The following is a 27,439-nucleotide window of genomic DNA, read 5'->3' as shown; positions in this document are numbered from 1 at the left end:
TACGCAATGAGCATATATAGCCCACAACAGATTCATGGAATTTTCCACATCATAACGACTAACGAGAAAGCTCTGAACCAAAGAAAATAAAGGTCTGGGTATGTATATTTTCAATGTGTTCTAATTAACATGTACTTTGGATAATACCATTTATCGAAAGCTTTTCTTTTTCTGTATGCTTCTTTTTGGACGATGAATAGTCCGGAACGAGCTTTAATATTGTTTCGCATATGATAGTTGTTGACCCATGTTTTAACTATATTTTATCCCTCACTTTTGTATAAGTATCGTGTTCGGGTAGTTTTGAACTCTATCTGTTCCTACCAGTTATATGGATGTGTTTTGTTAACTTGGCGTTTATCTCAGGATCTATACGTAGTCAAAGCAGCATGATGGATGTCAAATTAAGAAACACACACAATATGTCCTAATCCACATGTATTTGTGTAGCTCTAATTTTCCACATGTAAACTAAGTGTAGCTCATACTAATGGCAAAACTTTAGTAATAATCTTTTATATTTATAAAATACAGACTCAAGGTGATCCGGTCGCTGCTCCCCACCCGGCGCCGCCTCCGCCTCGACCCACCCGCTAAGCTTTATTTCCCATGTAAGCAATCTGTACGTGGCGCTCTGTTAATTTTCTTGCCGCCTCTCGACTGCTCCTGCTCTGGTGGTTTACTGTTTCCTTTCTACTAGCACGGATGGCCCGTGGAGAAGAAGGCGCCTTTCAACCGTTTGCTCCTCTTATCATTCTTTCACCGCGGCTGCATCCCGTCTCCCGCTGCTATAGAGTTCTTAGATTCGATCGCGCTGTCTCGTCAACGCGTCGCCTTTCGTTTGTTTTCCTCAATTTTTCTGCTTCCGCAACTGTCTCTTTGCTTGCTCGGTGAAAGCTGTTGTTCCTTTTCAACTTCCGTCGGACAGAACTTCTATTCGTCGAGAAAAGGGGATTTTTTTATTATACGAACTTTGGGCGACTGTTCTTATATAGAGATTAAATCGACGGATAGTTAAAGGGCATGGCAGATATGCAGTTTACTGCATTTTTCCCCCATCCAGCTGTTTTCGACTAATTTTGGTATCTAATTGTGACTGTCTACAGATGAACCCGGTAAGCAAGTCCGGAGCGCTGTCAGGATCAAGAACATCAGCAAGTCCCATGTGGCTTTCAAGGTAACAACCAATTGTCTCTTAGTTAACTACATGTTATAGCTACATGCTTTGCTGAAATGTTCTTTTGCAAATTTTCCAACCAGTCTGTTCCTAGGCAGCTTTACCACTAACTACCGCAACTGGTCCAATTGTTAAACCATCAGTTCCCATCAACAGAGCACTGATTCTAAGCATGTTTGATGTTTCAGTTCCAAACGACTGCACCAAAGAGTTGCTTCATGAGGCCTCCCGGCGGCGTACTTGCTCCAGGGGAAAGTATCATAGCAACAGGTAACTGAATTTGACACCAATGAATTAATATTAATCGCTAGCTGTGGTGCTCGCAAGTTATAACGACCTATCCGTGCATTCCCTTACATCAAGTGCAGTCTTCTCTGAAGCTTTGATGCTACTACTTTTGATCTCACATTGATGGTTTTGGGTGTGTGTGTGTGTGGCCAGACTCGGGAGCCGCTGCGGCAGCAGCAGATTCACTTCAATGGGAAGGAGGTAGAACACAGAGAAGCTCAGTGCCGCTGGGGTCCCACCAGTGACTTCCTAGCGTATGTAAAGGAGATAAATTCACATGTACTAAATATAGTTGTGCCTTTTATATGATATGTTCTTGAGAAACTAAACACAATTCCTGTCATGTTGCTCATCAATGATGTAACGCTTTCTGGAAGTACCAGGTGTTGCATTAGGTAAAATTGTCTATTAGTTTTCTTGCACAATAAAAGGGTTTAGCTTGTTACAACTAAATCTCTACTAATCCTTATGGGTTGACGGAGGGTGTCCACAAGCCTCACCACGCCCCCGCCCGCGATGCTCCCCCTCTCCTGGGTATGCTTGCCATCCCCCTCCTGTTTTTTTTCCTTTCGGAACCATTGGTTACCGAGTAGCATTGCAACTTTTGCTGGCTGAAGCCTGTGACGATGAATTCGCCCTCACCAATTGGTCTTGACGTAACACACTATCTTGGTTGCAGACAGATTTACCAGTTCGAGAAAAATATTTCTTCTGTTAGATACAACACAAACATCCCTTGGTGGAGCTAAAGCAAGGTTCCCTCAGTACTATGAAGCATACTATGAGTTGGTGGTAGGTATCATATTTGCAGCTGAGAATTTTCCTTGATTCCCTTTGTTTATTCCCATGTATTTGTGTTGAGAATTTTGGTAGCGCTATGTTTAAATGTTGGTGTGTTTATTCCTTTTACTAGAAGTTTTTTTCCTGCTCAATTGAAACACATGTGCAAATTGTTTGTCAATTTATTTATAAATATGTGAAGACTCATAAAAATGTTCTACATACTTCTGTGGTGCTTTTGTTTACTTGGTGGTTGCAAGATTTATTCCTTAACCACTTCTATGGCTCCAATATCTGCAGCACATTCCTTCTCTTGAACATATTATTTTGTTGTTAGCTTACAATAGAAAGTAGCTGTTTTTGGTTCTTACAGTGTTTATTATGATATATAGCTGAAGCTATCATTTATCTTGCCTCCATAGTCTGCTGGTGTGCAATTTTCAAATCGGCCAAATGTTCTTGTCACACGAGCAGAAGTGCCAGTCCCAGAAACGAGAACAGAACCAAATAATGAAAGTTTATCGATAAATTATCTTGCCTTCACAGATTATAGTTCATGTACTAATTTTTTTTGTTCTACACTCTGCAGAAAACTTTAGGGCTCTTTGTACAGGTATTTTCTCTCTGGTCTCCATGGCTTATTTTCTCGCCAGCAACCCCATTTGAGCTGATCGTTCATGTCCATTTGTTCACCATTTCAGGTGAAAAAGGTGTCGGGTCCAATGGCAAACCTCTTCACTATAAGGGAATACCATTCCATCGTATTATCCCTGGCTTCATGATTCAGGGCGGTGACATAGTTAGAGGCGACGACAAAGGGAGTGAGTCTATATATGGAGGCATCTTCCCAGATGAGAATTTCACTGTAAAACATACACATCCAGGTGTGATTATTCAGCCAGTGAACTTTATCATCCAGTTTGCACTTTGCCTTTGTTGAAGTTCATGTGTACTCAGTTACACATTTATTTTCAAGGAAACCACCACTATTTTATTTGACACTAATGATGCTATCTATTAAAGAATATACAACTTTTAGTTGATGGCATCTTTTTTAGATTACAACGGGGTCTGGTTTCTGATTTGATTCACTATGTAGCTACACCTGATTTCAAGAAAGCTTTGTACCGAGACCTACTAAGTTGTTTGTCAGCAACAAGTCCAAATATTCTGGTATTTTTTTCCTTTTGTTTTACTTTGTTTATATTTATTTCATCCTGACTTGGTTAGCAACCGGTCAATGTGGCCAAATCATGAATGGGTGTTTGATCTTTTGACAGGTATCTATCTGAAAATTTTTAAATTAGAATGGTCATTTCCAACTCTACCCCTGCTTTGCTGTCTTGCAGGGGTTGTTGCTGTGGCGAATTCTGGACTTGATTCTAATGGATCTCAGTTTACATAACTACTATCAAGACAAGCTGGTGAGTTGTGTTGTACACCACGTCTCACCAATGATTGACTTGGAAGCTGCAGCTCCTGAAATGGTAGCTTTGTAGGTTGGATGGGGAGCATGTTGTCTTCGGCAGGGTGATCCAAGGAATGGATACCGTGTACGCCATAGAAGGGGGCGCTGGGATTTACAATGGCAAGCCAAGGAAGAAGGCGATGATCACCGACGCTGGTGAGATACCCAAGGAGAAATGGGGTGATCAGGAAGCGTAGGGTGTTTTCTACTTCTTGTCACCATGCCATTTTCAAATCAGGTAGCCATCTCCAAAGCCTTAGAGTTTCGTGTCCTTGGTGTTGGGGGATTGTATAGTTGCACTGCTTATAGTATCTGTTCGAAAGTATCAAGTGAACCAGAACTAAATATTCACAATTATATGTCCATCCAATCATATATAAAAGTCAGATTTCGTGTCCTTTGTTTGGAAATCTATAAATGTATTTTTATATTGGGTTTTTACACTTCGACTAAACAATGTCTCCTACTATTTTTAGAGAATATCGTTGAAAGGAATCTGAAGCTCTGCAAGGGATCTCTACAAACAACTAGCTGAATTTTTTATGCCCTTGCAACTGTCTCAGAGTTTAGTGAAACATGACACTATCGTCCCTATACTGAATACACTTCTCACACCTCCTACGATAGTGTCATGTTTCACTATACGAGAGGTCCCTCTTAGAGTTTCACCATACTGAATACACTTCTCACACCTCCTACGATAGTGTCATGTTTCACTATACTCCGCTGTGAAGGCTAGAGGTCCCGGGCCGAGGAGGATACTATTGTGCACCCTTCATTGTCACCATGTAAAGTATTATTAAGCTATTTATTACATTGTCCTAAGGATTTTATTTTGATTAAAATCATTTTACTCCGAGAGGTGTGAGAAGTGTATTCAGTATGATGAAACTTCTGTGCCATAATGCCATGAAACTGGCTCATTGATCACATCTTAATCTCTCACTCTAAAAAAGTGTCTCTCAATGATTATTCCAATGTTCCATGAGCCATAATGCCATGAAACTTCTGTGCGCTTGTACATTTCCTTTTTCTTCTAGAAATCATACTAGAATGCTATTTCTAGAGGGTTTTAAATATGTCGACTTATCTTGATAGCAATTACACCATTTAAACAAGGTCTGTCTATGTGATATATAGAAACCGTAGTAACGCACGAACACATAACCATCGATTAATTCTCGTGACAACGTGGTAGTTGAAGTTTAGGCTGCCCTAGGGCCTTTGTCAAACCGTGCCCTAGGGCGTGGCAAACAAACTAGGGCATGTTTTGGCAGAGATGTGCTGCAATATATGTACATCAACCAATCATGCCCACAGCTATATTCTACTTCAAATTGAAAACTAACTAACGCAGAAGCAATCATGCCCACAGCTATATTCTACTTCAAGCTCGAGAGATACACATACATAGAACAGAGTACAAGTATAACACACAATGACTCAATTTAACTGGTTTCAAAGTTGGTCTTTACATCGAGAACCTTTTGTTTTGTGGCATTGTCATGGGAGATTCATCCGTATCAATGTTTGATACAAACTTTTTTACTTCCGTCGTAACACACGGGCACATACCTATAACAATACAACACATATGTAAATAAGTTATCGTGTTATTATACGGTTCCGTTGCAACGCACGGGCACTCACCTAGTTATTCAGAAGGGACAATTACTGATGCGTTTTTATTACTGCAAACAATTACAAATATACCTTCGTATACACATTGGCGGATCCAGAAATGGATCAAAGGATGGGCTAATAAGCCAGCCAACTGTGGTGTTGGTGACCAGAGACTGGAACCAGGGCCTTGTATAAGCCACTACCGTCTGTCAATATAGACCATGGGAGTGGGTGCGGGTGCCTGTCGACCGTGGACGTGACATGGACGAGATGGAGGGTAACCGCCAAACATACAACGACAAGTCGACGACTAACGAGTAGCGCGGGCGTCAGACATCGGGCGGGTAGGGTTAGGACATGGGCTAGGACGAAGCCGGTGTCGTGGCGCTCGTGTGTTCGATGGAGACATTTAATCTTTTGCCATCTTTACGGATGACACTAAATTACCAGTTACTGACAGCTAAGTCACTAATATAGCATTTTGTGTGACATCCATCTCGTAAAATATGGTAAAAGATTAAATTGTCATTTGTGACGGGACCGTCCGATCTATAAAATCACAAGTACCAAAAACATCTGCTTCGACAGTTTTTTAAACATACTTGAGCCTATATAGACCGGTAGACCGCCGAGTATCTCGGAGGACCTCAGTAAATCAACTCACAACCAAGATCGCAGATTAAGTAAATACGCATTCACATACTAGAGTTTTTGCAGCGGAAGTAATATAACAATGAGTTTGCAAATAAGATGGGAGTAAGTACAAAACTTGATTTGAAAGAAATACAACTTTGAACAATATAGATATAACCATAGTTTTGAAATACAGTGCTAGCTCAATGACAGACCTCTAGAAAAAGCAGAGATGATATAAATATATAGAAGGCCGAGCCCAACGGCACTTATCCACCATCCTCGGCAGGCCTACATCTTCACCTGCAACATGGTGGGATAAACCCTGAGTACTCGAATGTACTCAGCTAGACTTACTCATCCAAAACGAGGAAATAAGAAAGTAAAAGACACTAAGGATCATCGAAGGCATTATCTGAAGCTAGCTCTATCTTTTGGAAGAGTACATGAATTAATGTAGTTATTAGCAACTTAAGGGGCATCATGATAATCCATCATCTTTTAGCAGTTCATTTTTACCTATGCTGTGGTAAATCTAGGTTAGCACGTAATTAGCTAGATGACATGTGCCAATCTACTATGTCTAGTTATAGCTTTAGTGTTTAATCAAGTTTCGCAAGTACCTTATTAAGTAGACAAGCAAGAGTAACACAAACCCTTGATTATAATTATTCTTGTCATCATTCCTCATCAGTATCATCATTCTCATGGTTATCATGGTTCTTACTACGATGAGATAGCTCAAGTCAAGTGCTCACTGTCCAGGAGCGATGACAATTCGAATCGATTACTAACCAGTTGGCGGGGTATTCCTAACACAAACCATAACCATAGTACTTCGTGGGATACAATCACCACCATACTATTCCAGTAGCAGCCCAACTGCACTTCACGGGTACAACAAAAGCTCAAAGTATAAAAGAACTTGAAGGTATCAACTTTACATTTTAATTAAATCTTTTATTCTATTTTTTCTTGGCTAACTTGGTTTTTAAAAGATGCCCTTCCATAGAAGATAATTGAAGAATACAAGCTCGAAGATGATCTAGAGTTGAAGGAGGCATTGGTCATCATTGATCAAGTGAACCCATTGCTTTGACCTAAAATATTGTTGTTTGTAAATGCTATAGTTTTTTCTATAATTAGTCTCCTATTTTTATGTGGCATGGAGTGGAATAACTTTTCTTTAATATGGGTCTACCAATTTTAATTTTGATTGGTACATGCATGTGATACTTAGTAATCTATTTTGGAGCCACAATATTATTATTCATGAATGTTTTGTTTTTTATAATTAGTATCTCTATTTTTATGTGGTATGAAGTGAAATATTTTTCTTCAAGAGAGGACTACCAAATTCATCTTTGATGAACACAAACTTAGCAATCCAATATTTGAGACATAATAAATTATGCATGAAGGCTATTTTTTATTTTTTTGTGCAGAGATAGATGGATCGAGGGTGGATGTATGGCCTGACGTCTCTAGACACATGATATTTCATGGGTGTCACAACATACATCATGGCTACTCAAACGTGTGCTAAATGTAATCTAGGACATCAAGAGCCTGCATTCTACACATGCATAGATTTTAAAAAACATTAGCAATTTGGTAATATGGAGTAGATACAAGTCACTTAATCCCTAGGGGCTCATAAAAGACTACATGATATGGAGTAATCATGGGATGGTTGGTAAGAATGTCCTCTAAGAAAACTTTGATGATGTGATCATGCTTGACATAGCCCGTCCAAGGCTATTACTAACCAGGAAACAGATTTGAACATGAAACTTGTGGCTATCAATGATGATATTTTAAGGAATACATTAGCTAACAATATTGAGCATGATGATAATAGTTTTTATCTTCTATGTGATGTAGAGGACAGATTCCTTAGTGCTAGACAGTTGAAAAAGCTAGAGATAACGAGAAAAGATGGGAAAACACCATTGTATCAGGGTTGTCTAGTGAGAAAATTACAAGCCAACATGACGATATTAACTAAAGCGTTTATTCTATTTTTATGCACAACTAACTTGGTTTTTAAAAGATGCCCTTCCATAGAAGATAATTGAAGAATACAAGCTCAAAGATGACCTAGAGTTGAAGGAGGCATTTACCATCATTAATCAAGTGAACAAGATCATAGACGAAGTTGTCCTAAAAATCTGCAATGATATTGCTGGTGAAATCCTTAAAAGGATTGAGGAATTAGTTTGTAAAAACTCTGTATATGTTATTCATGTGATATAAAAGCTTTGTTTCATTGGTGTGATATGCCTTTGTGATGAGTAAAATCAAAATCTGTGCTTTTGAGCTAAAGGCAAAAAAACATATTTCCTTCTTTTCACGCATAACAAAGGTGATGAACAATGCTATACTTTACTTATACTCGCATAATTAATACAAAGATAAAAATGTGATATGTTAACAACAAACCACTTCGAGTAAAAAATATTTGAGCAAAACATCTAGCAAAACTTAGGGCGCTTGTGACTTCGATTGAAAGGGTTTCAGGGTACGGATACCGAGTGATTGATCATCCCTTCATACGAAGGTCTTCGAGATCTTTTCTTTCATCAATTTCGAGGTATTCTTGTTGCATGCATGATGTAATGATGCAAAGATGTATGCTTAATGGTATGATGCAATGATGCAAAGATGCTGCAGAATGTGTGGTATTATGGCGTAGCTGCATTGCAAAAATTATAAGTGACCTTCCTTTATATGAAGGTCTTCGGGATTTGACTATGTCTTCCATCTGAAGGACTTCGGAGTCTTATCACCATTACATGCATGTCACCTAGCAATCCATTATTTTTAGCTACAACATTATTGTATACCAAATCTCCAATTTTTATTTTCCTATAGCTAGCCTCTCTATTTTTATGGCATAAGGTAGAATAATTATTCTTCAAAAGAGGACTATCATTTTAATTTTGATGAGTGTGTGTGCATTTGATACCTATGAACCCATTGCTTTGATCTAAAATATTGTTGTTTGTAAATGCTCTAGTTTATTCTATATAATTAGTCTCCTATTTTTATGTGTCATGGAGTGGAATAACTTTTCTTTAATATGGGTCTACCAATTTTAATTTTGATTAGTACATGCATGTGATACTAGCTTATAACCTATTTTTTGAGCTACAATATTATTATTCACAATTTTTTTTGTTTTTTATAATTAGTATCTCTATTTTTATGTGGTATAAAGTGAAATATTTTTCTTCAAGAGAGGACTACCAAATTCATCTTTGACGAACACACACATATGACACTTAGCAATCCATTATTTTGAGCCATAATAAATTATTCATCATGAATGTTATTTTTATTTTTTAGTGCAGAGATAGATGGATCGAGGGTGGATGTATGGCCTGACGTCTCTAGACACATGATATTTCATGGGTGTCACAACATACATCATGGCTACTAAAACATCTCCTAAATGTAATCCAGGACATCAAAAGTCTGCATTCTACACATGCATAGATTTTAAAAATCTCATCAATTTGGTAATATGGAGTAGATACTAGTCATTTAATCCCTAGGGGTTCATAAAAAACTACATGATATGAAGTAATCATGGGATGGTTGGCAAGAATTTTCTCTACGAAAACTTTGATGGTGTGATCATGCTTGACATAGCCCCTTCAAGGCTATTACTAACTAGGAAACAGATGTGAACATGAAACTTGTGGCTATCAATGATGGTATATTTAGGAATACATTAGCTAACAATATTGAGCATGATGATAACAGTTTTCAGCTGCTATGTGATGTAGATGATGGATTCCTTAGTGCTAGACAACTGAAAAAGCTAGACATAACGAGAAAAGATGGGAAAACACCATTGTATCAAGGTTGTCTAGTGAGAAAATTACGAGCCAACATGATGATATTAGAGTTGAAATCTACACATAGATGAAGCAATAAAGGTTTCAGTAACTTATAATGTATAGTGAGGAAACTACTCTCGGGCCTTAACGAGTTGCCAAAAAAGGCATACCTGGCGAAGCCAATGATCTACTCAATCGACCTCAAGGTTGGATAAATCTAGCATGTTTCCATGATTGCATATTTTACCATGGAGATGAATACAAAGTCTCGGATGCATGCCCCAAGCTTAAAGCTCCATGATTCAATAAAGGTCCTTCAAATGAGGGTAGCAAGATCAGAGGAGGGCTTGTAAAGGGCGTTTGGTGTTCCCCATATATCTGCACGCGTGCATAGATTGCTTAGAAATGCAAAGTCAGCCAAGCTATTGCGGAGGCATAATCCTAGCCAACAATTGTCGGTATGTGTTCTCAATCCTAATATTTGTAGTTCTTATCTTTTTATAGATTATTTATTAAGTACGACTTTGTGACTAAGGTTCCATTTCATCCTCATTGACATCAAATTTGGACAATCACATATTGTTGGGGACTTGTATACAACGGCTGAAGCAAGTCTTCAATTCGGTTGGAGCCAGCTGTGAAAAATTTAATCCTTCGACTGAAGACCTGCCAGGGGCCTTCGAACATATCGAGGGTGAAGTTGATGACCTTAATGAAATTATAGCCGGACATGGTGATTTCTGTGCCCTGGTAGCTTCTCGGGGCACAACTGTCGCCTTCCTGAAATCTGGTTGCCAACATGGAAAGGTTGTCAATAGACCCAACTTTAGTTTATCACCAGCAGATCTGGTTGATATTCCCAGTCTTGCCCGAAGTATAGGAAACAGATTTATAAAACTAGTATGGACGAAGGGTGGACGAAGCATAGCTGGTGACAAAGCTCGAAGTCATCTTAAGCCGGTAACAGAATCATACCTTATGCTTACCTCTTCCTTTAAACTTGAATTTTCCTTACAATACTTTAATATGTATAGGATGACGAAGCCGAAGAGCAACATGACGAAGCCGAAGAGCAAGATGACGAAGCTGAAGAGCACAAAGCCAAAGTTTAACAGACGACGAAGCCGAAGCTCAATAGATAATGATGAAGCTTGAATAGATAGCTGTGGAAAAAAACTCTAAGAACTCTTGTGATAACCTTTGTAAAGAATAATGTAATTAAATTTTACTCTGTGAACTTTGTCCATACCTTGTAATATATTCTTACCTTTCCATCAATGTATGAAGTGCTTCGATGTGAACGAAACTAGCATTTTTTGAGCCGAAGGCGAAAAACACCTTCCCTTCTTTTCGTACACAGTGAAGCATAAAACTGCTTCTTTTTCTTTTTGCCGAAGCTTTGTCTTTAGAGCCGAAGCAACCGCCTGTGTTATGATGATGATGATTCTATGTATGTTTAAATGAATGTTTATGAATGCAAATGTATGATGTAATGTGTCGTGCAAATGAATGTCCAAACACATGCATACGAAGCCACAACCATAGCCTTCATTCCCTTGGGAATGACCGAAGTCTCTTTGCCGTTTATTTTTCGGCTTCACCGCTTATTTTTCGGTGTATCAGCGCAGACTTTTCGCTGTAAGTTCTGCATCCCCTTAGGAACGTCTTTTAAACTTCTTCGCCTTCTATTTCGGCGGTATCGCGTTGACTTTTTGCTCTTCGCCTTATATTTCGGCGGTATCAGCGTTAACTTTTCGCTGTAAGCTCTGCATTCCCTTAGGAATGACTTTTGAGCAGAAAACTTATACTGCGCTCTCTTAGGAACGGCTTTTTGTAGCTTCGTCGTGCTCTGCATCCCCATAGGGACGACTTTCGAGCTTCTCCCTGTTTTTTTCTTTGCACTCGATGGTGCATGCTCAGCTTTTATATTTACATTTTTGGGGGATTTTGCTCTTGTAGAACTGAAATAAGAAAAAGAGAAATTACATGCTACGACCCCATTAAAAACCTTTCTCCCCCTTTAGAAATGAAAAGGGTGCCATAGGAAAAATAAAAAGATTACATCAAGCTATACATAATATCGCCGAAGCTCATCCGCATTCCAAGATCTAGGAATGTCATTGTCGTCCATATCCTTCAATCTGTAGGAACCGGGTCTTGACGAAGATACTACCATAAAAGGTCCTTCCCACTTCAACTGTAGCTTACCTACTGTATCTGGGTTGGCAACTCTCCGAAGTACCAAATGCCCTGGCTTAATGTTTTTTAACCGAACTTTTCTGTCACGTCATTTTATTGTTTCGGCTTGATATTTATTGATGTTCTCCACGGCCTGAAGCCTGATCCCTTCTATAGCATCTTTTTCCACAGAATAATCAGCTTCGTCCTCTGTCGAAGCCACTGTTCTTATTGATCCTGCTTTAGCTTCTTCTGGGGTTATTGCTTCATCACCAAACATAATTTGAATGGTGTAAAGCCTGTTGACCTTGATATTGTTGTGTTGTGGCTCCATACCATTTTGATCAATTCATCTGGCCACTTTCCTCTGGGCTGATTGAAGATTAACTTCATTATTCCCGTCATTATAATGCCATTAGCTCTTTCAACAAGTCCATTTGACTCTGGATGTCTGACCGATGCAAAATGAATCTTCGTGCCAATTTGTTCACAGAACTCTCTGAAAGCTTCAGCATCGAACTGTGTTCCGTTGTCCACAGTAATAGCCTTCGGCACTCCGAAGCGACAAACAATATTTTGCCAGAAAAATTTCTAGACAGTGACCAAAGTTATTGTGGCTAAAGGCTTCGCCTCAATCCACTTGGAAAAATATTCTACCGCCACCACAACATATTTTAGATTTCCTTGTGCTGGTGGAAGTGGGCCTAGTAAATCGAGGCCCCACCTTTGCAACGGCCAAGTGGGTTGTATTAACTGAGTTAGAGATGAAGGTTGCTTTTGGTCACTTGCACATTTTTGACAGCCTTCACATTTTTGGACTAATTCTGCTGCATCTGAAGCTGCCTTCGGCCAATAAAATCCTTGTCGAAAAACTTTTCCCAACAAGGGCCTAGATCCGATGTGAGATCCACACAGACCTGCATGTATCTCCTTCATTAATTCCATACCTTCGGTTCTTGATAAACATTTGAGTGGTGAACAAACTCCATGTTTATACAATTCCCCTTCTATTATCACATATGGTCTTGTTCTTGCCTCCATTCTTTGTTATAAGCTTCGTCACTTGAAAAACAATTGCCTTGAAGGAAGGATATTATTTCAGTTCTCCAGTCTTCACTTTGTACTGGAGAAATAGTAAGCACTGCTCTCTCCATGAGCTCAACCGAAGGTGCTTTTATTGCTTCAAAAAATACTTCGGAGGGTAGGGGGAGCCCCTGAGCCGCTGATTTGGCTAGCAAATCTGCATGCTCATTTTCACCTCTTGGAATATTCTTGACGGAAAACCCTTCGAAGGAAGCTTCCAACCTTCGGACTGCATCCAGATATTTTTCAAGCTTCGGATCTCGTGCCTTGCTGCTCTTATCCACATGGCCAGCAATGACTTGAGAATCAGTCGTTAGGATGGCCCTTCTTATTCCCATTGCCCTTAGTTTCCGAAGCCCAATAGAAGTGCTTCGTACTCAGCAATATTATTTGTGCAACTGAAATCTAGTTTGACTGCAAAACATGTTTTGACTTTTGAAGGTGCCACTAGGACTGCAGCTGCTCCTGCATCGAAGGTTCCCCAAGAACCATCGCAGAACACCGTCCAAGCTTCGGTATCCTTGTTTGTCCCTTCTTCGTGAGCCCCTGGCGTCTAGTCAGCGATGAAGTCTGCTAACGCCTGGGATTGAATTGAAGATCTGTGCACGTAGTCAATGGTGAGTTCATTGAGCTCCGCGTCCAACCCTTCCAGTAGCTTCTCTGTTCCTCATAATATACTTCAGAGGCTGTGACGAGGGAACAGTTATATGGTAAGCTTGAAAATAATGTCGAAGCTTCCTGGAGGCCATTAATACAGCATACAACACTTTCTCCAATTCTGTGTAATTTTTCTTTGATAAGCTTAATACTTCGGAGACAAAATATACTGGAACTTGCTTTTTATTTTGTCCTTCAAGCTTCTCCTGTACAAGCGCCGCACTTACTGCAGAGTGCGAAGCTGCCACATACAATAGCAGAGGAGCCCCTGGCGTGGGTGGAGTTAGCATTGTTAGATCTATCAGGTATTGCTTTAGCTCTTCGAAGGCTTTTTGCTGAGCTGATCCCCATTGAAATACTTCGGTCGACTTCAGCACTTCAAAGAATGGTAAATTTCTCTCTGCTGATCTAGATATGAATCGATTCGAAGATGCCAGTCTTCCTGTCAGCCGTTGAGCCCCCTTCTTTGTGCTTGGCGGCTTTATCCGAAGAATAGCTTCGATTTTGTTCGGATTAGCTTGGATCCCTTTTGTTGAAACTAGACAACCAAGAAATTTTCCCTTCTTTACTCCGAAGACACATTTTTCTGGATTTAATTTCAGGCCAGCTTGCCTAAAATTAGCAAATGTTTCCTGCAGGTCAGCAATGTGATTTTTCTGCTTCGTGCTCTTTACTATGATATCATCAACATATGTTAGCACATTTCTGCCTATCTGAGAGTGAAGGACTTTGGCTGTCATTCTACTGAAGCTTCCTCCAGTATTCTTGAGCCCCTCAGGCATCCGAAGATAACAATATGTACCGCTGGGGGTTATGAAGCTGGTTTTTGGCTCATCTTCCTTCTTCATCCAGATTTGATGGTAGCCTGAATAATAATCTAGTAGACTCATGAGCTCTGACAAAGTTGCTGCATCTACTAGAGAATCTATTCTTGGTAATGGGAACTCATCCTTTGGACAAGCCTTGTTGAGATCAGTAAAATCAATGCACATTCTCCATTTACTATTGGCCTTCTTCACCATAACAGTGTTGGCTAGCCATTCTGGATATTTTACTTCTCTGATGACTTCAACACTAAGAAGTCTTTTCACTTCATTCCGAGCACCTTCGGCTTTGTCATCAGACATTTTCCGAAGCCTCTGCTTTCTGGGTCTGAAGGATGGATCAACATTGAGCGAATGTTCAATGACGTCCCTATTGACACCACAGAGATCGTTGGCTAACCATGCGAAGACATCTTTGTTGTTGAACAAAAACCTTGTTAGAGTTTTCTTCTGTTCCTCAGATAATTGAGATCCCAGCAATACCTTCTGCTCTGCTATATCTTCACATAAAAGCATGGGCTTCGGCTGATCGGCCGAAGCAGCCTTCTCCCTTCTGTACTTGTACTGCTCACAAGCTTCGGCTCCATCTATATTATGGATTGCTTTTGAATCTGTCTAGTTTCCTTCAGCCTTTCTGACAGCTTCCTGACTTCTATGAATAGCAATAGACCCTTGATCCGAAGGTATCTTCATGCATAGATATGCTGGATGAAGAATTGCTTCAAAAGCATTGAGTGTCCCATGACCAATGATTGCATTGTAGGGGTACTCCATGTCGACAATATCAAACACAACTTGCTCAGTCCTTGTATTGTTGACAAATCCGAAGGTCACTGGCATCGTGATCTTGCCGAGTGCTACAATCTGCCTTCCTCCGAAGCCACAAAGAGGGTGTGTAACATCATGAATCTTATCCTCTGGCTCTTGCATCTGTCTGAAGGCCTTAGCAAATATAATATCTGTTGCACTGCCTGTATCAACCAGAACATTGTGGACCAGAAATCCTTTGATGACGCAAGAAATGACCATAGCATCATTGTGAGGGTAATCCTTGAGCTGAAGGTCCTCCTGTGAGAAGGTAATTGGGATGTGGGACCATTTTGACTTGATGAAGGGTCCCTGCACCCCGACATGTTGTACCCTTCTCTAAGCCTCCTTCTTCTGCTTCTTGTTGGTCGGCTCTTAGCATGAACCGCCCGTTATCGGGAGTACCAGCTTTGTAGCCGAAGCAGCTTCAGCTTGGTTGTTGAATGAAGCCATCAGCTCAAAAAGTGGAAGTGAGTTCACCGGAGGTGGACGCCAATGTTGGGGACTTGTTCTCAAATACTATGGATTAAGAACAAGGCAACACAAAAAATGTTAAATGTTAATGCCCTTCGTCCTTCAAGACATTATTTCCTTTAGGATATAATGATCTTCAGACGAAGGTCATGAAGGACATATCTTCATTATTGCAACATATAATAATAAAAGGAGAATCATATGAGATGTAAGAAATAACATGAACAATTATGTATCATTGTTAGCTCATTTCTATTTTATTATCATGGAAAAATAGAAATGATATCAAGTTACAAATGTACCTTCGGCTTGAAAGAATGTAAAGTACAAGCGTGACGCAAAAGCAAATGACAAGTCAGTGTGAACAGTACGGGAGCACTGTTCATCTATTTATAGGCACGGGACACAGCCCATGTAAAATTACACTCATGCCCTTTATATTTGATTACAATAATGACACAAACTATCATGGGTTTATTGGTCATTTCATCTTTAAGTCGGTTCACTCCTTCGTCTTGATACATGTCACTATGCCGAAGCTTTATGGGCTATAGCTTCGGCACTGCTTTTGAGAGGATCTGCCGAAGGTGTTTCTTTCTTCAGGATCTTCGGCTACGAAGCATACCCCGAACACATATTTAGGTGTTAGACTAAAAGAAGGGAACTTTCTCAGATCGAACGCCTGCTTAGTGCTTACTATGCTAAACAAGTGAAGCCAGTGATGTAATTTTCTAATGAAATAGCACATTCGAGATTCTAACATCGTTGCCTAACAAACCTAGATCCTAAGGTTCCCCATAGTGCTAACTATCTAGCAAGGAGATGGGCCGATCCACGGGCTGCCTGAGGGCACAGAGCAAGGTGGCATGTTCTTCAAGTCAATATGTTACGGATCTAGTCATATTAAAGAAAAGAATGTTTATGAGGACTCGATTTGTACGCATGCCCTCTGAACTATATAAAGAGAGGTAGGGGTATTTCTCTTATAACACATCATACTCAGAAATCCAACGCAAGGCATCATGCCACATAGGATATAACATTTTCTCAGCATCAAGTTTTGCTTAGACTAAAGTCGATTATAACATGATATAGGCGATGCATCAATATGCGAGCATAAGTGATGGAGATAAAATAGTGTGTATGCTTCCGATTCATGTATATATATCAGTTAATTCAACAGAACACACTACTCTTTTGTTTAATAATATTTGCGTATTTTGATACAATCTTACTTTAACGATCGACAACGACGTAAAAGACTTGGCCACAAGCGGGTCGACTTCGATATCTGAGAATTTCAAGATAAGCTAGCAAGCTTAGCTTCATCATGTTAGAGGTGTCGAGTAGAAAAGGATCTTTCTCGCTTGGACGATTGGAAGACAAGAAAATGTTATAATCGACTCTAGATCAAGAAACTATTATAATACACTACAGTAAACGAATCAACGTCCGACGGCCAAAACCGTCGGACATAAGAACTAAACCGTCGGAAATAGGTTATTTCCGACGGCAAAGACTTATCTCCGACGGCTTTAAGCCGTCGGCGATAATTCGTCGGAAATAGTGCAATGTCCGACGGCTGCCGTCGGACATAAGCTATCTCCGACGGCTGCGCCTGACCGTCGGAGATAACAAATCCCAACCGTTTTACCGGTCGGAATGTGGGCCCCACAGGTTTAAGTCCGACGGCTCGTAGCTAGGCCGTCGGACATAAGCTTTCCTTATGTCCGACGGTATTTAATGCCGTCGGAGATAACACAAGGTTATGTCCGACGGCTAACACTAGGCCGTCGGACATAACAAATTACAGAATTTACACAAAATTCTGTTTTTTAAAAAATCTGACATTTACAAAACAAAAACAGATTCATGCACATATACACATTCACATTCACAATCACAAATATACACATTCTAATAAGTATTCACAATCACAAATAGTCTCACATAAATATTAACATTCACAAATTTAACATCAACATATAGGTTCGACGGTTGCAAAGTGTTGCAAAGTGTTGCAAAATGAAATTGTGTCTCACAAACAAGTGTTGCAAAGTGTTTCATAAAAAAACATCACATCACGACACATCAATCATATCCATCGTCTGGATGGTTCGAGTAGCCACCTCCTCCGGCTGGACTCTGCGTGTTGAAAATGGTGTTCACCCACGAATTTGTTGTGTCGTCCTGACCAGACCCATCTCCAGGTGCGGCAACTGAAGCGGGTGGTGTCTGAAATCCCTATAACACAAGCACATGAAATAGTAACCACTCAGTTGTTCATTTAAACACATAAGACATTTATGAACATGTCACACACGCATATGTGTACATACCATAGGGAATTGTGACGGAGGCGGAGGCGGAGGTGGAGGCGCCAACATTGGCATTGGCAGTGCAAACTCCGGAGGCGGCATCCCATATGTCGGCATCGGGACGCCCGCTTGTTGGGCTAGTTGCTACAAATTATATACAAGTCATTGTTGAACAAACAAGATACACATCAAGTGTTTTGCAAAATAAGCTACAAAATGTTACTTCAACTTACCGAGAGAAGAGCTTGATTTTGGGCCTGGAGGCTTGCATAATACTCGTCCCTCTTCTTCTGGTACTCGGCTTGTTGTCTCTGGTATTCAGATTGTTGCCTTTGGTACTCCAATTGTTCCCTCAAGACTGATTGATGGTACTCTGCCTGTTGACGCAACACTGCAAGCTCTATCTCATGGGCTGCTGATCGTGAACGGGACGACTGTGAAGACGACGATGTGGATTGTCGTCCACGGCGTCTCAGCTCTCTGGAATCAATCGTAGAATCAAAAATACCCAACCTACAAGAGTGAACCATGCACTTAGTATAGTAACTCATGGCTCAGTTGAATCGCAAGCATATGATGACAATTTTGAAAACCAAATCAAATAATCTCACCGTCCATGGGCTTGTCCTCCTGCGCTAGCATAGGCTGCCTGAGGGTCGATTGGCTGGCTCCTCCAATCGTACTCCTCCCCATGGCGTTGAACCATCTCCTGCCCATACGAAGCCTGGAGGCAAACAATATCAAATATAAGTGCATAACCCCTATGCCCTTGCAAACAATATCAACACACATAATAGAGTAACAATATCAACTCACTAGACGGTCGGTGGCCGTCTGAGTGCATAACACATCAGGATTCTGAGGATCAGAACCCCTATGCCCTTGCATATACACCTCCACATCCGTGGGCGTACGGCCGGATTTGACTTCCTGTACATAAAAGTTATAATGACACATTTCTATGTGATTCAAAGTTACGACAAACTGTGACTTACCATTCGCTTAGCCAAGCGCACATGACCATCACCGCCGTAGTTGTGGAACGACTCAGTCCCACGGTTTCCCCTGTTCCTTTCGGAAATGGCACGAAAGTCAGGGGAAGCCCACCATCTGCACAATGCCCGATAACCGTCTGATCGGGTGGCCATCCACGGCACCGACACCTACATGAAATTTTTTAAATAAAGCAAGCAAATACATGGCTTTGTGCGATATGAGAGGCAACAACTTGTTTACCTCTAGGTATTGCTCCTCCGTCAAGTAAATTGATGACCACTCGGCCTTTGTATTTGGCATCGGTCGATCATCAGCATTTGCTCTGTACCATGCCTTTATAGCCTGAATTCGTGCATAGTACATTGCATCTGCAACGACATCGTTCGCGTTAAACTCAAACACGTAACGAGCGTTCATATCATATGATCCATCGTCCGGCAACTTGTACCGTTTCTGCAAAAACCATAGTGTTATCATAAAAGCAAACATATATGGAATAACTAAAATAGTATAAACAAGTCATACCCAGAATGCATCCCAAACTAGTGCCTGTGTGTTGCCAAACGTTCTACAGACACCATAGCGATAATGCTCCCAAGTGGTGGCGGGGACAGACTCGCCAGTAGGCAAAGTCACAAGACCAGGCCAGTGCAGACGAACAAGATTACCAAGAACCATGTTCACCTGCCTGTAGTGTCCTGTGCCTGTGAACGAGTCGTCGATCCAAGTCCTGCAAACAGAAATCAATGTAGAAATTAAAACATAACTTTCAATAACATTTAAGCAAAGATATGTCACTCACTTTCCACTAGGCTTTATCACAACCCGAGATTCGGGTGGAAGCTCTGGAGGTGGTCCAACAAAATGCAGCTTCCTCGTTCTCTTAACTCGAGAAGTTCCAGACCCAGCTGCAGAATCTCCACCAGCCCCAGAATCCCCAGCCCCAGAATCCCCACCAGCGTCGTCTCCAGCATCATCTCCCACATTATCTCCACCATCATCTTCAACATCATCTCTTGCATGATCCTCTACCACTGGTTCCTCAATTTCAGCATCCTATGAAACAAATAGCTTACATCAGACAATATTAAGTAACTCAAATAATGTAATTTAACAACTAACTTACATCTTGTGGAGGCAAATGTTCTGCCAGCGCTCTCCGTCTGCTCATGGTAGAACCTGTGCCCTGAAAAACTGAATCCTCACCCCTCGAGCTGCTCCTCGAGCTACTCCTCGACCCAAGCAAACTACGAGCTAAAGACTTCATTTTCTTTGACATCCTATTTTAACAAAAACAAGTTAGTACATAAATCGACAATAAAATAATAAAATATGCAATAAAATCATAAAATATGCAATAAAATCATGATCCATACTCGTCAATCGTAATCGTAATCAAAATCAGGATCTAGTTGCTTTCGTCGATTTAATGGACGCCAAGTAGCTTTCTTCTTTCTCGTCACTCGTTTTCTTTTTGGAGGAACCTCTACATCATTTTGATCGCCTAATAAAGATTCTTCCAACATTTCAGTTTGTACATTAAACGTGCTTGTAAGTTCTTCGTCTTGGAAAATCTCAGCAGCCCCCACTTCCTGCTCGATTTGACTTTCAACATAACCAGCAATTTTGAGAATCAAATTCCCTGTTAGTATAAGGAAACAAACCTTTTAGTATCACAACAAAAAGTCTAGCGGCAATGACTAAAATAAAGTTTACACTTACAGGAGAAACTGACTCATCTCTTCCATGTTGTTATACATGTAGAGTAAAGCAGTCTTCCATTCGTCGTTGGTGAAACAGTATGTTGTGCTGGGTCCTACAGTTTTGCCCCTCCATTGAAAAATTTCAATATCACTAATAGGGGGCTCGTCGACATGATACCGCAACGTATGGGCATTGACATTGTGTTCCTCTGCAAAGTACAGGCCCGTGAACGATGCTATCTCTTTGTATTTGAATTCTTCAGCGATGCACCCTTCAACTCGTCTCTTATTACCAACCATTGCACGTAGCTTCTTTAGTGTCCTTTCGATGTGATACATCCATCTATATTGCACAGGACCTCCTACCTTAGCTTCGTATGGTAGGTGAACAAATAGATGTTGCATCGGATTGAAGAAACCTGGTGGAAATATTTTTTCAAGTTTGCATACCAAAATCGGTATTTCTTGCTCAAGCTTCTCCATCATCTCTTTCTTTATTTCTTTGGCACAAAGATGTCTATAAAAGTAGCTTAGCTCCGCTAATGCTTTCCAGACATCATTTTTTACAAAACCACGAAACATAACAGGAAGGAGTCTTTCCATTATTATGTGGTAGTCATGACTCTTCAACCCAGAAAACTTGCCCGTCTTCAAATTCACAGACCTTCTAAAGCCCGCGGCGTAACCATCTGGGAACTTTAAGTTTTTCAACCATTTCATCAATTGTTTCTTCCTTTTAGGTTTAATACTGAAAGGAGCACGTGGCTTCTTCTGATTCTCTCCTATCTCCATAGTTGGTCTTCTACAGATTAAGGCCAAGTCTTTCCTTGCCTTAGGGTTGTCTTTTGTTTTGTCAGTGATATTCATGCAAGTGCTGATAATGCTTTCACCCATATTTCGTTCCTGGTGCATGACATCAATGTTATGCATTAGAATCAAGGCTTTCATATAAGGGAGTTCCCATAGACCACATTTGTGAGTCCAATTATGCTCCGTTCCATAACCTTCAAAACGATTTCCATGTTCGTTTAGTTTCAAATCATTAAGTCTCGCGAGAATCTCTGGACCACTTAGACGCTTGGGTGGTCCCCTCGTCACAATCGTGTCCTTTTTAAAAGCGTTCCTATCGAACCTGAACGGGTGATCCTCTGGCAAAAAACATCTATGGCAATCAAAGTAACATATCTTTCCACCAAACTTTAGTCGAAAGCATAAAGTGTCTTCAACGCATATAGGACATGTCAAAATCCCATGACAACTCCATCCAGCAAAGATACCATAAGCCATAAAATCATGAATAGACCATAAAAATGCGGCTCTCAGGTTGAACTTCTGTTTCTTGTAACAATCGTACGCCTCGACTCCTTCCCACAAAATTTTCAATTCTTCAATCAGGGGTCTCATCATCACATCGATCTTTGTTCCAGGATGATCCGGACCAGGTATTATAAGACACAAGAAAATAAATTCATATTTCATGCAAAGAGCTGGTGGAAGGTTGTATGGAACAGCAAAGACGGGCCAACATGAGTACGACGTTGCAGTTACATTGAATGGTGAGAAACCATCTGTTGCCAAACCGAAGCGGACATTCCGCACTTCATCAGCAAAGCTGGAATCAAAAGCATCTAGTGCCTTCCATGCATCTGTATCAGCTGGGTGCACCATGACATTTGGATTCTCACGTACCCCTTCTTTGTGCCACCTCATGTGTCTGGCTGTATTCTTGGAGATGAACAAACGTTTCAACCGAGGTATGAGAGGCATGTAACGAAGCTGCTTACGTGCAATCTTCGTAGTCACGGTCAAACCATCGTCGTTTTCAACCTCAACGAATCTACGCTCACCACATACAGTACACTTCTTCTCACCTGCGGTCTCCTTCCAGAAAAGCATACAATTATTTTCACAGACATCGATTTTTTCGTAGTCCATACCGAGGCCAGATAACAGCTTTTTAGACTGATACATGTCCTTTGGCATCTTGTGATTCTCCGGAAGTACATCACTGATCACGTTCAAAATTTCCTTGTAACAGTTGTTTGAGAATGCAAACTTAGACTTAATAGCCATAAGTCGAGTCACAAATACAAGGACGGTCACTTTTGTGTGCTCATGCAACGGCTCTTCGGCAGCTTTAAGGAGCTCGAAGAACTTCTGAACCTCAGGTGTAGCTGGATCCTCAAACTCGGTGGGTTGACCGGGGTTCTCCGAATCGACGGTTACAAACTCATGGCGTACATCGTCAAGCATCTCTTCCATCCTATCGTAGTCCTCCTCTTCATGTGACTGAACTTCCGATACAATACGAGGAGGTGGGTCCTCACCGTGGTGCACCCACACCTCATAGCCTGGCATATAACCGTTCTTGCAAATATGTATCGACATAGTCCTCCTGTCAAGGAAATTAATGTTCCGACACTTGCTACAAGGGCACCTAACATCGGTTCCAGTCTCTGACCGAGCAAAAGCATGGTCGAGAAAAGCATCAGTCTTGGCCACCCACTCACTTGATAGAGCACCTCTTTTCTTCCAACCTTCATACATCCATCGACGATTCTCCTCCATACTAGCTACGAGACGTTAACTTAATTAGATAAGTAATGCACGGGCCATCCGTTTTTACGAAGAAATCACGCCCCTACATCTGTAGGAAAGGATAGGTCCTAAACCCACCCAGGAGTGACCGACGAGGCCGTGTTTATGACAAGACATGTGGTCGTGCGAAATTTCGGCAGCATAACCCCGCTGTTCTCCAATCGCACGCCTAAAAATGGTGCAATTGGAGAACAGAGGGGTTATGCTGCCGAAACTAAGCAGGAGCACATGCTTTTGTCATAAACACGAACTCTGTCGGTCACCCCGAGGCTGTCCAATAAAAGGACAATTCCGGCCCAACATACCTCACATGCGTCGCTTGTAAGGTGTGTTGGGCCGAAACGGGTGACGCCTAGGTTTCGTTTGTTCACACTACGATACACTATGATTAACTAGAATCATCGTGTATTATTAAATAATTAAACTAATAAACCACAATACAATATTACATACGAAATAACATTGTTATGAATGACAAATCATATAAAATGACCTTATTTCCGAGGGCATAATAATTACCCTCGGAAATTTAAAATTTAAATTATCTAAAGCACCACTAAATAAACTAAAACAAGGTAATTTAATTACGTAATCAAATTTAGGCCATATAATCAAATTTCGCCAAATAATCAAATTTAGGCCATCGGATATAATAAGATAAACATTATTTAACATACTAATTATTTAATAACAACATTAGAAACTATAAAACAATATTAATATATACAAAATAAATCTAAAAATACTTACTTTGATAATATGGCGGGCGGAGATGTAGCCGGCAGCGACGGGGCACCCCTGTTGACGTGAGCGACGGGGCGAGCGGGGCGGCGACCGGCGGCCGGCGGCCGGCGGCGACGGCGGCTGGGCGGGGAGGCGTGTGGGCGGGGCTGCGTCGACGGCGGTGGGGCTTTGGGAGGCGGGGCGGCGGGGCAGTGGGAGGGGCGGCGGCGGCGCGGCGGCGCAGTGGGCGACGGCGCCGGGCAGCGGACGGCGGCGGCGCAGTCGACGGCGGCGGCGGCGCGTGGGCAGAGACAGAGAAGAGAAGAGAAGAGCGCGCGCGTGGAAATGAACCGCGCGCCGGTTCCTGCGGATTAAAAAGTCTTACCTCCGACGGCTACGCTGCCAGCCGTCGGACATAACCTTATCTCCGACGGCTGCCTTCGAGGCCGTCGGAGATAAGCGCTATTTCCGAGCGCCCTTTGTGGCCGTCGGACATAATCTTATCTCCGACGGCCTCGTAGGCCGCCGTCGGAGATAAGGCGGCCGTCGGATGTTTATTAGTTTACTGTAGTGATATGTTCATTTTTATTATAACATATATATGCGTTACTACTGTAACGTTTGTAATATACAAGTCTTGATGGATTTATTGTGTGTATGCAAATAAATCTAGTAACCATAGGAAATAACAATGACAACACAAAACTAAAATAGAAATATTGAAATAATAATTAAGCGGGACAAGATCATCGCCAACTCGATATACATGCCGACAATGATCATATATATATAACACTCACAACTTATGTATTGGACTAACAGTATTGCCATACCAATGTTCTGGACCGGTAATAATTAAGAGGATACCACCGTTGGTTAGTGACAAGAAACAACAATGGAGGTCTATATCACTACCAATTTATGTAGAGATTGACTGGCACTTTCCTTCTAATCTCTCTTTTCGAGGTTTTAATCCGACGCTAAAGACAAGTTTCCAAAGTCAAGTCTGATGATTTATTATTGTAAAAGAAAAAGCATATGTTCCACACTCATTTGACCAACGTGCGATTAATTAGCGGCGGGACCATAATAATAATACTATAATTAATCAGTACGTACTAGCATACAAGTAGAGAGGGGAGGGGTAGAGAGAGAAGCCCTCTTGAACTTTGCTTCCGAACCAAGGCAATCTTCTAGAAAAGATTCCTCGCTATCAGCTGCACTAGCTGTATGTACACACACCGAAAGCGCACGCGCGCCAACAACCTGACGACGGCCCCAAAATTAAACTTCTTGATTGATATTTTTTCAAAAAGAAAAAGAAAAAAAGGAAAGGGAACTATTTACATCGACCTAGCTTAACTCCTTTTCTAGTTAAAGCAGCAAGATAACACTACCACTACTAACTATACTTAGTTACTTACTCGTAATTAGCTAGCCTTCTGCGAGGCCAGCAAAAAAAACATAACAAAAAAAATGCTTAGCTGCTTAAGCAGCAGCAACAAGCTAGAACACGCGTCATCATCAGCTCGTGGTCATCGACGACGGCTTCTTCGTTCCATGGATCCCTGATCTAGCTCCCCGCTTATTATATTAATTACCTCGGTTGTGCGGTGGGGATCAAACCGGTGGATCGATCAGCTAGCCGAAGTGGTATCCATTGCCGTTGTTAGTGGGGGGCGGGTGGCCGGTGGGCATCGTCGAGGCCTGCATCATGCTCTGCAGCAGCAGCCGGTCCTCCGACGAGGCCTCGAACCCGCCGTGCAGGAAGGAGGACGGCGCCGCCATGGCCATGCCGTGCACGCCGTAGCCGCCGACGTCGGCACCGTACTGCTGCTGCTGCTGCGGCCTGAACAGCTGGCTCTGCAGCGACGACGCCGCCGTCGGCCGGTGGTGGTGGTGCTGGGGGTCGAACGACATGACGGCGGACGTCGGCGACGGGCGCACCAGCTGCGCGCCGCCGTACTCGGCGCCGAAGCTGATGACGGGCCCCCCGCCGCCGCCGGGGCCGGGGCCGTAGGGCCCGGGCGGGACGCCGGTGAACTGCTGCACCATGGCGCGGAAGTTGGAGGTGTCGGTGTTGAGCAGCGTGACGGGCGCGCGGCGGGACGCGCGCGACCGCCGCCGCGCGGGCTTGCCCACGCGCCCGCCCTCCACCCCGACCCCGGGCTGCAGCTGCGCGCGGCTCGGGCTGCCGCCCGACCCGCCCGACGTCGGGCTCGACACCGACCCGCCGCCTCCTGCCGTCGTCACCGTCTCCGTCGTCGCCGGCGCGACAACCCCGCCGCCGCCGCCCCGGCCGTAGAGCCCGCCCCAGTGGGCCATGTTCGCGCCAGTGTCACCCATGCCCTGGCGTCGCTCGCAGCTCGGTCGCTAGTACTGTGCCCGTCGGCGTCGGCGTCGGCGTGCGCCGGCTGGTAGAGGAGTTAGAGTTCTTTGGACGGACGGGGAGGGCAGGTACTTATAGTTGCCACCCCCGGCGACGAGTCAAACCGGGGGCGCTTGGGAGGGTCGCCGGGCCGTCGGATGCGCGACGCACGGCGCCAAGTCGTCTTCTGGAAGGTCGATGGCTCGTGCAGGTTTCCACGAAGCGTCCCTCCTCCCGGACCGGACGCCGGGGGCCGGGGCCCGCTCGTGGAAGTGGGACCGGTCGCTGGGCCGGGGCACACAGGAGACGAGCTGCGGGGATGGCGCGGCGCGCGCCGTGAATTTGGATGTTGTCGCGGTTTTTTTTTTTTTACTTTCTCCTAATCCCCTCGCGGTCGCGGAAAAAAGAAATACTAGTAGATGCCTTCATGCCTAGCTTAGAGCTGTGTGGTTTGGAGGGGCACAGCCACGGCGGCGAGTGGATCGGGGTCGTCGCGGCGGCGGATCGGGCGACGGAGACCTCTACGACACGTGCGTTTGTACGTTTTCGGCGCGCGCCACCGTGCGTGCTTGCGACCATTCGCCGGCCGGCGGGCCGGTCGATCGATCCAGCTGCATTGCATGCGATGCGATCGATTTTTTCCCCCCGCCACGTATATATATATCTGTTTGGCTGTTGCTTCAGCTTTACTCCATCTGGGCTGGGGATGGACTGGACCGGGCCGCGCGCACGAGCGAGCATGCAGCGACAGGAGTCGCGCGCGTCGTCGTAATGGCGTTCCCACTTCGCTGGCTGCCTGCCTGCCTGCCCTGCAGATGACAAAAAGAAAATGCATGCGGCACGCTGGGCCGCCGCCCGCCATCTTGTCATATTTTTTGACACATGTGAACTGACCA

General features: G+C 42.7%; 2 protein-coding genes and 1 pseudogene across 2 annotated transcripts; 1 reads left to right on the top strand and 2 right to left on the bottom strand.

The window, feature by feature from the left end:
* Positions 1 to 2,795: 2,795 nt before the first annotated feature.
* Positions 2,796 to 4,042, top strand: LOC103628327 (peptidyl-prolyl cis-trans isomerase CYP21-1-like; annotated as a pseudogene).
* A 13,716-nt stretch (positions 4,043 to 17,758) lies between these two features.
* Positions 17,759 to 18,293, bottom strand: LOC109939514 (LOB domain-containing protein 13-like). Its single transcript, XM_035959092.1, has 2 exons — positions 18,177 to 18,293; positions 17,759 to 18,081 (listed from the first exon to the last, which is right to left on the bottom strand). Exons 1-2 carry the CDS (start codon positions 18,270 to 18,272, stop codon positions 17,929 to 17,931), a joined length of 249 nt encoding a protein of 82 aa, XP_035814985.1. The 5' UTR covers positions 18,273 to 18,293; the 3' UTR covers positions 17,759 to 17,928.
* A 7,157-nt stretch (positions 18,294 to 25,450) lies between these two features.
* LOC100280912 (VQ motif family protein) lies at positions 25,451 to 26,609 on the bottom strand. Its single transcript, NM_001153832.2, has one exon. The coding sequence runs from the start codon at positions 26,519 to 26,521 to the stop codon at positions 25,817 to 25,819; it is 705 nt and encodes a 234-aa protein (NP_001147304.1). The 5' UTR covers positions 26,522 to 26,609; the 3' UTR covers positions 25,451 to 25,816.
* Between the last annotated feature and the right edge of the window lie 830 nt (positions 26,610 to 27,439).

Source organism: Zea mays, chromosome 5, assembly GCF_902167145.1.
Source record: "Zea mays cultivar B73 chromosome 5, Zm-B73-REFERENCE-NAM-5.0, whole genome shotgun sequence".
Taxonomy (NCBI): domain Eukaryota; kingdom Viridiplantae; phylum Streptophyta; class Magnoliopsida; order Poales; family Poaceae; genus Zea; species Zea mays.
This window is presented reverse-complemented; position numbering and strand designations above follow the sequence as displayed.